The sequence below is a fragment of the Neodiprion lecontei genome, chromosome 3 (assembly GCF_021901455.1).
Source record: "Neodiprion lecontei isolate iyNeoLeco1 chromosome 3, iyNeoLeco1.1, whole genome shotgun sequence".
Classification (NCBI taxonomy): domain Eukaryota; kingdom Metazoa; phylum Arthropoda; class Insecta; order Hymenoptera; family Diprionidae; genus Neodiprion; species Neodiprion lecontei.
The window spans coordinates 11,604,927-11,617,426 of NC_060262.1; the positions used below are offsets into that span (position 1 = coordinate 11,604,927).

The window sequence follows — 12,500 nt, forward strand, 5'->3', positions numbered from 1 at the left end:
ATTTTTTTCAGATGAATTGAAAAGTTATATAATTGAAGCAACCGCTGCGAATAATTGTACCATATCAAAGGAAGAATTCGAAACATTTGTTGGCATAATAATTTTTTCATCATACAATAAGAGGCATTCTCAGAGATTACTAGTCCAAAAATGTGCATTTGTCTGCTAAACCGGTGACCTCTGCAATGTCCCGAGATAAATTCGAAACAATAAAAAAAAAATATTAAGTACAGCAAACAAGAAGATCGAGATGATAATGATAAGATTTGGAGAGTCCGAAAAATGTTGGACATATTCAGGAAAAATGCAATGCAATTTGGAATGTTCACTTCAGCACTTTCAATAGATGAGATGATGATAAAATATTTTGGGAGATTGTCGATAAAACAATTCATAAAAACGAAACCAATCAGATTTGGCGTAAAAATGTGGGGCATTTGCAGTCCTGAAGGATTTTTATATGATTTGGATGTATATTGTGGTAAGACTGCTGATAGAGGAGTTTTAAGCAATGTGGCTCAGGGCAGTCAAGTGGTGTTGCAGATGCTGAAGGGATTACTTTTGTCTACGTCTCCTCGAAATCTGGGTAAGTACCACATATATTTTGACAATCTATTTTGTAGTCCAGATTTATTAGTACACTTAAAAAAAATAGGTGTCCGAGCTACTGGTACCGTAAGGAAAGATAGGATAAAAGAAACTAACGAAATTGATTCCAAAGCTCCGAGAGGTACTTTCCGCTCAAAATATGATAAATCAAGTGGAACAAATTTTATAACAGTACGGGATTCAAAGAATGTTTCGATTCTCTCAACCGCTGTGGGAGTGTATCCACTTCAGCCAGTCAAGAGGTACAGTAAAATTGAGAAGAAGAAAGCTGAAGTGCAGTTTCCTAATGCATTTCGTGCTTATAACAGGTTTATGGGTGGTGTGGACCTTCACGACCAACATTGCAACAAACTTCTACCCTCAATAAGATCCAAGAAATGGACTTGGGTTATCCTGATGAGAGTAATTCAAGCCTCTATCACAAATGCAACTGTCCTCTATAACTTGGCTAAAGGAGATGGAAAGAAGGTTGGCACTAAGGAATTTGCGTTAAAAATAAGTGAAGATTACCTGCAGAAATTGAATGAAAACGCGGAGAAAAGAAAACATTTTATAAAAGTAGGATTAAACCAAGCCTGTGGTGGAAAATGTGGAAAGAGGACAACACGATTCTGTCCAATTTGCAATTTGAACTTATGTTGTGAATGTACTACAAGATTTCACTGAATTTATTATAACTAGAGTATAAAATGAATGATGGCCATGTATATGGACGTATACATTTTTGTAACTCATAAAGAAAATACAAAAAAAAATGGGCAATAGGAAGAAAAATTAGAAGAAAAAAAGCAAAATCGAAAAAAAAATAAAAAAATATAACAAAACATTACAAAAATTATAAAAAATTTTTAAAAAATACAAAAAACAAAAAAAACAAAGATTCTCTTCATGTCAACCTCCACGCGGTGAGAATCGGGCAACAGAGTATTTCTTTTATTCTGGCTAAGGACATGACTTGCTCCTGGAAGTCAAAATCTCATATTCATACTGCTCATTTTTGTGGAATTGTACCAGGATAATTTCACACACACACAAACAATCGCGCGCGCGCGCATACACACATACACACACATACACACACACTACGCACATATACACAAAACAAACTCACGTAGACTTACACATACACAGACACTACGCACACACACACAAAACAAACTCACATAGGCCTACACACACGCATACACATACACCAAGTATAGCCGTATGCATACAAACTCATACACTAGTCTGTATGTACACACTCGCACAAATCAAGAAAGTGTGAGATTAACAAGAACAAAAGTTTTCTTCAGTTTTTCCCTGAAAAAATGCAACTTAAAAAATTTGATAGAAAACAAGTGTTTCGAATCACTCAAACAGTACTTGTGAATTTTTTCAGATTATTCTGAGATTTTTTTCATTTTTTTGCATGAAGTCATTCTTGAAAAAATCCAAAAATGTCTCTAAAAATTCTCAAAAAAATCAGAGGTATTGCTCGAGTTATTTCCAGCACTTTTGCTTCCATAAAATTTTTTCTTAAAGTTGACCATTTCGGTGTAAAAAAATCATGAAACTTGAGCTTGGCCATAGATTATTTCAGGCGCCATATTGGATCCGCCATGTTGAAATTAATTTTTCTATGTATGTATCTTTTTAGTTCAAGTTTCAATTACACCATTTAAATAGGTTTTACATGAAAAGAAAAGGTATTCCACAGTGAAAATCACCGTAAAAAGAAAAAAACAGTCCAAAAAAATGCGATTTTTTAAATTAAAACAACAAAATCAATGAATTTTTAAGGTTATTATGTATTTCTATTGGTGCCAAACGAAAGAGGGACCTTAAAAATACCCCAATATGCATCTCGAATAAGTTTATTTTTCATTCCTGTTAAGTGGCACATAATTGAACTTGCAATATAGGAAACCTGTATTTCAGGCGTTAATGGGTTAATGTCTGCCTGAAAAACAAAATTTGGAAATCAATAGACATGAAAATAAATTACTCAATAGGTCGTTAAAACAACCTTGACATGAAAAATAATTCCTCATCGATTAGAACATAGCAGTGAAGTTCATTTGGATTAACAAGTATAATGCCCATAAGAAAGGAGAACACTCACAAGATTAATAAAAGGAAAAATATTTCAAGCAATTATGGAACCTTTAGCCACTCTTTTTATTTTATACACAGGTATAGAAATAACAGTAAATATTAGCTTCTGTAAGCCTATTGGCCTGAAAATACTCAGTAAGACTATAGTGCTATGCAAATCCCTGAATACGTATCGATATTTGTAATTTGTACAGATTACAGTGTACATAATACGTAAGAAAAAAAATTGAAATATTTTATTTTTCCAAAAGCAAAAGTGAATCATAAAAGAAATAAAAAATACGTAGACTATCGTTGAAAACATAAAACAAATAAATTGACATTTCTTGAACTGTTTCTTTTACCTCTAAATTAAATAATGGCGTGAACATGGACATCGTTAAAGAAGAGAACTTGTGATGTCTTGTACATAACAATTGCAATACGAATCGATACATGCATACAATATTCCTGACGAATAACATCCAAGTTCTTCTAAGCAATGTTTACAAAAACGATCACATAAAATAGTAAAAAGATTAATCTCATATATAAAAAGATAGTTGTTGAAGAAAATTTTTTTATCAAGTAATGCACCAAAAGATTGCTATAAATAGTACGTAGTGTGAACAGGAACTCTTATTATTATATCTAGTATTACAGTACGTTAAAGTGAAGTTTTCGGTTATAGAAACAAAAACTAGACTTTGGTTTACAAACTTTGAAAACGACGTACATGTCTTTATCACGATATATCAGCTATCAAATCTGTTATCAGATATCATTGAAGTAAACAGTTTCCAATGTTATTAAAATGAGCATCACGTTTTAAAGGATAACTCGTGAAATATCATTGTTATTGGATAATCAGTCACTTACGAAAGTTCGATTAAAATTAGCAAACAAAATATGGCTTTCAAAAAAACTGAAAATGAAGATTTCCTTATGAAATGCGGTACATTATTTTTAAATAATAGATGTTTTGCCCAAACAGCTGCCCACTCGAAAAGGAATTCGATTTGCAACGTTAAATCATTACAAGGATGTGACCTGATGTGTGGTCTCCTTCACTTCCTTCGGCCACTTTGTCTATCATTGGCTGTTCTTCTTCGGTTTTTTCGGATTCTATTATCAATCCAAGCCTTTACTGTTAGAGCGTTGCGATTTTGTAAACAATCGTATTTTTTAATTTCCTTCCGAATATGTGGTAAGGGTGGTACAATGTAATTTTCTATTGCTTCACCAAATGAAGCAAGAACGGCCTGGATTTCATCTGAACTCCATCTGCGGCGCTTTGCTTTCTCAAATGGTGATGCTGAAAATTGAAATCAAGATTGCCGAAACGATCATGGAATGACATCTGATGAGTACATAACCAGTAATATCTCGTATAAAAATCACACGTGAAGCTTATCTAGTTTTCTACGAAAGGCAACCATAGACTCACTTGTACCTTTTTATTCTATCACTTCTTACAGTTAGTCGTTCTTGCTTAGAATCCCGCATTTTAAAATCAAAGCAATGGTACTATAAAATGCATTTAAGATACGAGACAATGAGATCTTGGAGTTGATGAAGTTGGTATAAAATGCTGTATACTCACTAGAGCGACGATTCGCTAGGTATCCGTGATCTTCAGTTTTTTTTTTTCCTACACAAACTTTGATCTGTATCATCATTGAGGTCATCCAAATTATTAATGTTTTTGATGTTATCCGAATCATCTGCAGCATTTCCTTCTGTCATGTCTGAAGAAAGTTAAAATGAAAATAGAAATAATATACCGATCAAAGAAAATAAATAATTGAGCAATATAATCGCAGTTTTTACGTTTGAAGTAGGTGATAATTATTTGTTTCTACATACCATGGTCACTCTCATTTTCGTCGCAAAAATTGTCGTTTTGGTGATGACTAGACCGTGCTTGTGCGTGTTCCAACATTTTTGATATATCGATATATAGTTTTGTGTATCTTTTCATGATGACCCATGTGTTCACATAGATTTTCCAGTGTGTTTTTTGATATGTTCATAGTGGCATATTCAGTAGCCATGTGCTTACTTAATTTTGTTCCTCTCAAAGCTTCAGCATCTTCTGCTCCACATTTGCTGGAAAATTCTCTCATGAGTTTGCATGCATCCAGGTACTTGTGAGCTTTCTTGTCCGAGCTTGTTCCGAACACAAATGGATTTTTATCGTTTACGCCAACATTTGATCGTGCCGCTAATATGGTATTGAAGTCTTGCAGTAATTCTACGTCCAAAATGACTGGTACCGTTCTATCAAGCTTTCCACGAATGAAAAATCGAACATGTCGTTCGGCGTATTCCTTGTCTGAAGCACATAAAGATTCAAACAAATCCTTATTTGTATCTTTATTCAACCGAACGTTATTCTTGAAATCTTCAATTGTAATTCTTTCTATTTCACCAGCCCTACGATGGTTGAAAACTTGAGTTGTGAAGAGTGTTGCCTCCGCTGACATCCACGCGTCTCTGGTTACCTTTACTTCCAAAAGCTCTCTAGCAATTTCTCTTTGTCTTTTTAAATATATTTGTAACAGAGCAATATCATCTTTTTTTTGGCAAAACAACCTTTTTTTGGCAAAACAACCTTTTTTTGCCTTTTTTGTTGGGACTGTGTCTCTATAACAGTTTTATTTGCACTGCAACCGTAATCTTCTTCGAGTAATATCAAAAAGTCTATAGTTAGCTGTTTCTTCTCAGCATCATGTCGTTTGATGCAGTCACTTTTTAGAATAGCCCCAATTTTCTTCAAGCATGTTCCAAGTGCCGCAGCTGGAGCTGGAGTTTCATAAGTACCGTCTTTATCGCGGAATTTAGCCACTTTATTCACTGCTTTCAGAGCTGTATCATAAAATTTAGGATCATATAGAAATTGCAAATCCGTAATTTCTGGATCTAGGTCTTTTAATGCTATCACAAACCGAGCAAGAAACCTCAATTGACTTCTTACCATTTTATCTTGATGTGGATGCTGGTATTTACGAGATAATTTGTTGCCAAATAATACAATTAGTCGATCATGTGTAGCAATATGTCATCTCTCAGTACGGGTAAAATTTTGTTGCTAATCTTGAAAGATGCTTCAAGGTGGTTGCGTTTAACAAGTTTTCTCCCCTCTATCAATATCGTTCGAGTATTGCCGCTCTTTGGATTTGCACAACGTTGATAATGATGACGAATATTGCTTTTAGCACAAAAACCTTTACATTTCGAGCATGGTACGAAGTCCTTACCAGCCTTCTTCATTTTTGCCTGAGGTCTTCGACAGACAAGTAACTTTCCATTATTTATAGTGATATCTTTGTTATGTATCAAACTGCCTTTGTTTCGAAGCGTAGTGATGAATTTTAGTCGCTCAGGGTTTTTTGCAGGTAAGTAACGGAATTTTTTCACTTCAGTTTCGTCACTGTGTACTCGTAGCAAATGTCGAGCAAATTTGGTTTGTTTTTTACCACAGAAAATGCAATAATACAATTTTACAGCCCCTTTAGAGCCGTTTGATGGATCTACGTTGAGATGGGCATCGTCACATCCGATACTTGTACGGTTTGCAGATGAATTCAAGGAAGAATTTTGCGATGTATTATTTTCTTTAATTGCACTTCTATCATGAGAAGAGTTTGGTACTTCATTCTCGTTCGGTTCAGGTTCCTCCAGCTGTTCATCAGAGTCTGGTATTTCGTCAGTGTCGTATTCGCTATCACCCATCGGGACATATTGCGAGCTGTCATTTTCATCCTCATCCTCACGGTCTTTCTCGCTTGTTTCATCTGGAGCAAAATAAGTAAGAAAAAATTATAAAGTCATAGTTCGAAAAGTGCCTACACATATATACATGTGTACAATCGAATTGAACTTAATCAGAATAGTATTCTTTTGATACAAACAAAACAGACTCTATAATTTGTGGATTCGTCTGCACTGGCAATAAGCTTCAGCCTCATGCAAAATGTTATCCGTTGAATAAATTCTAAGCCAAAAATATTCACATTTGAAATGGCATAACGTGTGTTGAAATAATGTATTTATTGAACTGCTTTCAATATCATAAAAAATTTTCATTTAGTGCAAAGTTTACAGGTACCTCTTGGGCATTGACCAGTGATGGTCAATCAATTCATCCTACGACAGAGCTAACAAATTACCTAATCATGACTACAAAAGCTTCCTTATTCAATACAGTAGGTTCTTTCTGTTTCCACGAAGTTGGCAAGCCAAATATACCTCAAAAACACTTTTTTTATTTCAAACTGCAAGACCTTTATCAAATAATGGCTAGTGATCAATAGTATAGTATCACTTGACAAATAAGATATCCCACAAGTCTTACAAAAGGAATTGGAGTCTTGAATTTGTACATAAAATCTACACTCTAAACTTTTTACACAATTTTTGAAGCACCCAGTATAATAACCAAGGGTATAGTTTTCTAAATCTACGACTTGTAAGAAATTAAACAAAATAAAATCACTGGTACACGGTCGCCACAGCAGAATACAAAACAAAAGCTGTTATGTGTAATTGGGAGATTAACTCAAAAACTGAAAACAAATTTACATGTTGGAATAATATTGAATTTGAATATTATATTGAATAATCTCTCTTCGAAAGTAAAACATCAAACTTGGGCAGATTTGCTATCTGGCTTGTAATAAGCGCTTCACCTAACTGGCTCGCTATCGTTATGAGGTTTGTACTCGGTGGAGTAATACTCCTCAAATTTGTTCTGGGAAGATTGGACGTGCTCAAAGATTGATTAGAGTATTATTTCTTGCGTTTGAACTTCCGGCCAACATGACAAAAATTGGTTTAACTTCAATCACTGAATTCTTTCCCTTAAGAAAAAAATTTCTAGCTATATACAATGCAACCATGATGCAGAAGTTTTTTCATCCTCACCTGTGTTTCCTGATGCGTTTTCATTTTTTCCAATTTGTCTATGATCCATGTTATTTAACTCATTGACTTTTTTTATATCCCGAATGCAAATGGTAGGTATTGTTGTTTCTTGGTCATGCGGTAACTGTTCACTTGCTAGTAAGACAGTATTACTCCTATCCGAGAAAATCAAATTTTCGCCGGAAAAACTGCAAGTGTTCGAAGTCTGACTAAGTTTGATTAGCATTTGAGGGGTATCTCCATTTTCTGAAACCAAATCGAAAGATGATTACATCGACTCTATAGCATCCATCGGTGTTTCACTGATCGTGAGGCACTGCTCTGTCTTGTACAGCATCGAAATTACTTAGATCTAATAAGTTCGACATATGTAAATGATTACCGTTTGGTGATTGCTGATGTGTTACTAAATCAGAATCATTATGTAATATCAAATCATCAAATTTCTGTACATCAATCGAGTCAATTGATTGTAATAGGTTTATGCCACGGCCATCCTCTAATTCTTGTCCTACATGTTCTTCAATCGCCAGAGTGCCCAAAATATCTGGTATCTGTACTGCTGCAATGGGCTTATTATCGGCCAATTCTTTCTCGACTGCTGCGTCGGGCTCATTGTTGGGTAAATCTTTTTCAATTGCTGCGTCGGGCTCATTGTTAGGCAAATCTGCTTCGGCTGCTGTGTCGGGCTCATCGTTGGGCAAATCTTCTTTGATTGCTGCGTCCAGCTCATCGTTGAAGAAATCTTTTTCTATTGTTGCGTCGGGCTCGTTGTTGAGCAAATCTTCTTCGATTGCTGTGTCCAGCTCATCGTTGGGCATATCTTTTTCAATTGTTGCGTCGGGTTCATTGTTGGGTAAATCTTTTTCGATTGCTGCGTCGGGCTCATCGTTGGGCAAATCTTCATCGACTCCTACGTCGGGTTCATTGTTGGGCAATTTTTCATTGAATAATTCTTTTGTCTCAGTTTGGTCTTGTATTCTAGTAACTTGTTTTTTTGTTCTACGAATCGCATTGTAAATAGGTGTTTTGAGTTTTTCCACACTCCTGACTAATGGTTTCTTCGATTTCTTCATATTTTTAGATTCATTCTGTTCCTTTTGAAGGGAGGCGAATTCATCCACCTTGTCAACAGGTTCTGCATTTTCTAATTTTTCAGCCAACGCTAACAGATATTCCTTATCGTCTGTAACAAAAAAAAAAGAAATTCAGACCACTACTGAAATATATTAAAAAATAACTCCCGGTGACCAATACGGATCGATTTTCAGATTCAACACTTCTGACTAAGAAAATCAATTTTTAGCCATTTTTTAGCAAGCTTTACTGAGGCCTTTTTCACAAGGAAACCTTTGTTCAAAAATTTTATCATAAAAAATCGTCAAAAAATCGCATGCGCCCGGTAGCGGCGACCGGCTGCAACAATTTTCTCCTAGTCTTTGGTTGAAGTTACCCACGATTCGGAGCGGGCAGCGATTCAAACTTAAGGCACAAGCATGGCATTGGCATAACACGTAGTTGCACGCGTTCGAGCTTAGATTGGTCTTGTGACTGGAAATTAAAATCAAAATGTTGAGTTTACTCAAATATTCCGACCGCTCCCACGATGTCTGCCTTATGAAGAACATTCGTAGAATGGGTTCGTCGTGTACCGTGAAATATCGTTCGACAAGATATGCAGTAGAGTTCATTTCTCCAGGCGGTGAGTTCAACTGATCAATATTTCGTGTACGATAATTTGACAAATCGTTACAGATTTCCTGGCTAAGTAGAGTTAGTGATAATTTGACACAGCACGTATCTGTAATTAATCTATTGATAGCTGAAAATTGTAATATCGTAATCTGACTAAACCTCGCACCACGTTGACGATTTTTTATGATAAAATTTTTGAACAAAGGTTTACTTGTGAAAAAAAGGCCCCAGTGAAGCTTGCTAACAAGTGGCTAAAAATTGATTTTCTTAGTCAGAAGTGTTGAATCTGAAAATCGATCCGTATTGGTCACCGGGAGTTATTTTTTAATATATTTCAGTAGTGGTCTGAATTTTTTTTTTTTTTTGTTACAGACGATAAGGAATATCTGTTAGCGTTGGCTGAAAAATTAGAAAATGCAGAATCTGTTGACAAGGTGGATGAATTTTCCTCCCTTCAAAAGGAACAGAATAAATCTAAAAATATGAAGAAATCGAAGAAACCATTAGTCAGGAGTGTGAAAAAACTCAAAACACCTATTGTTTACAATGCGATTCGTAGAACAAAAAAACAAGTTACTAGAATACAAGACCAAACTGAGACAAAAGAATTATTCAATGAAAAATTGCCCAACAATGAACCCGACGTAGGAGTCGATGAAGATTTGCCCAACGATGAGCCCGACGCAGCAATCGAAAAAGATTTACCCAACAATGAACCCGATGCAACAATTGAAAAAGATTTGCCCAACGATGAGCTGGACACAGCAATCGAAGAAGATTTGCCCAACAACGGGCCCGACGCAACAATAGAAAAAGATTTCTTCAACGATGCGCTGGACACAGCAATCGAAGATTTTCCCAACAATGAGCCCAACGCAGCAATTGAAAAAGATTTGCCCATTGATGAGCTGGACACAGCAATCGAAGAAGATTTGCTTAAGAATGAGTCCAACGCAACAATAAAAAAAAAATTTGCCGAACGATGAGCTGGACGCAACAATCAAAGAAGATTTGCTCACCGATGAGCCCGACGCAGCATTCGAAAAAGATTCACCTAACAATGAGCCCGACACAACAATTGAAAAAGATTTTCCCAACGATGAGCCCGACACAGCAGCTGAAGCAGATTTGCCTAACGATGAGCCCGACGCAGCAATTGAAAAAGATTTACCCAACAATGAGCCCGACGCAGCAGTCGAGAAAGAATTGGCCGATAATAAGCCCATTGCAGCAGTACAGATACCAGATATTTTGGGCACTCTGGCGATTGAAGAACATGTAGGACAAGAATTAGAGGATGGCCGTGGCATAAACCTATTACAATCAATTGACTCGATTGATGTACAGAAATTTGATGATTTGATATTACATAATGATTCTGATTTAGTAACACATCAGCAATCACCAAACGGTAATCATTTACATACGTCGAACTTATTAGATCTAAGTAATTTCGATGCTGTACAAGACACAGAGCAGTGCCTCACGATCAGTGAAACACCGGTGGATGCTATAGAGTCGATGTAATCATCTTTCGATTTGGTTTCAGAAAATGGAGATACCCCTCAAATGCTAACCAAACTTAGTCAGACTTCGAACACTTGCAGTTTTTCCGGTGAAAATTTGAGTTTCTCGGATATGAGTAATATTATCTTACTAGCAAGTGAACAGTTACCGCATGAACAAGAAACAGCACTACCTACCATTTGCATTCGGGATATAAAAAAAGTCAATGAGTTAAATAACATGGATCATAGACAAATTGGAAAAATGACAACGCATCAGGAAACACAGGTGAGGATAAAAAAAAACTTCTGCATCATGGTTGCATTGTGTATAGCTAGAAATTTTTTTCTTAAAGGAAAGAATTCAGTCATTGAAGTTGAATCAATTTTTGTCATGTTGGCCGGGAGTTCAAACGCAAGAAATAATATTCTAATCAATGTTTGAGCACGTCCAATCTTCCCAGAATCAATTTGAGGAGTATTACTCCACCGAGTACAAACCTCATAACGATAGCGAGCCAGTTAGGTGAAGCGCTTATTACAAGCCAGATAGCAAATCTGCCCAAGTTTCATGTTTCACTTTTGAAGAGAGATTATTCAATATAATATTCAAATTCAATATCATTCCAACAAGTAATTTGTTTTCAGTTTTTGAGTTAATCTCCTAATTACACATAACAGCTATTGATTTGTTTTCTGCTGTGGCGACCGTGTACCAGTGATTTTATTTTGTTTAATTTCTTACAAGTCGTAGATTTAGAAAACTATTCCCTTGGTTATTATACTGGGTGCTTCAGAAATTGTGTAAAAAGTTCAAAGTGTAGATTTCATGTACAAATTTGAGACTCAAATTCTTTTTGTAAGATTCTAGGGATATCTTATAAGAAGCACGTGTGTCGCGAAATAGTCCGTGTCCGAGTTTTGGTTTTTTTTTTTTTTCTTGTCGCGCAGAAGAAGGTAGAAATTGCGAGGGAAATGGTAGCCAAGGGTCACGAGGGAGTTGGTCAATTCGTGGCCTGGATGTGGAGCGGTAAGCGTTGCTAACCTTCTTGCGAGAGAATCTCGAGAGATAATTAATAAAGGCTTGCCGAGGAACGGATAGCCAGTGAAGATTGGCGTTAACGACAGTACTCGAGATTCTTTAGCCGATACATCTGCTTGGTGACCGTAGCCTGAGTTGCGCGTAAGGAAGTAGCGTTAATTTCGGGTGATCGAGGAGGTCATGTCGAGTCATGGGTTGAGCCGAGACATTATTGTCTCGAGTTTGAGTGTAACCGAATTCCGTTACACGGGGTCACTTCAACTCAGTTCGATACAGCCTCAGTTCTCGTACAGATCGCGAGCAGTCTAACGGGGAGCATTCGAATTCGCGACCGCGTCCCGCCGTCGCGGAGAAAGTTGAGCTCGGGTGCGTGCTAGTAAAAATATTCTTTTGTAGAGGATGGTCGCGGGTGACGCGACGAGCCTCGTTTCCGTTTGGTTTTTTAGTATAATCCGTTAGTAATAAGTTGGCGATCTGCGCCCGTAGGCATAAGCAATTTTATTTCGTTTTCTTTTGTTTGATTTATTGCCTATCGCGGACAGCGTCGGCCGAGAATTCGGTTCCGTTTCCATCAAGGGGTTCAGTATTAAGTTGGCGATTAGCGCCATTCTGTAGAGGACGATCGCGGGCAGCGCGTCGGGTCCTAT

General features: G+C 36.5%; 1 protein-coding gene across 1 annotated transcript; it reads left to right on the plus strand.

Moving 5' to 3' along the window:
* Positions 1-282: 282 nt before the first annotated feature.
* Positions 283-4,181, plus strand: LOC124293421 (piggyBac transposable element-derived protein 3-like). Its single transcript, XM_046734271.1, has 3 exons — positions 283-586; positions 782-1,077; positions 4,164-4,181. Exons 1-3 carry the CDS (start codon positions 283-285, stop codon positions 4,179-4,181), a joined length of 618 nt encoding a protein of 205 aa, XP_046590227.1.
* Positions 4,182-12,500: the final 8,319 nt, after the last annotated feature.

Bases quoted from the DNA above. Each gene is read 5' to 3' on its own strand.
- LOC124293421 (XM_046734271.1), top strand. From the start codon at position 283: ATGTTGGACATATTCAGGAAAAATGCAATGCAATTTGGAATGTTCACT. The intron at 587-781 runs GTAAGTACCACA...ATTTTATAACAG, and splicing joins TACGTCTCCTCGAAATCTGG to TACGGGATTCAAAGAATGTT.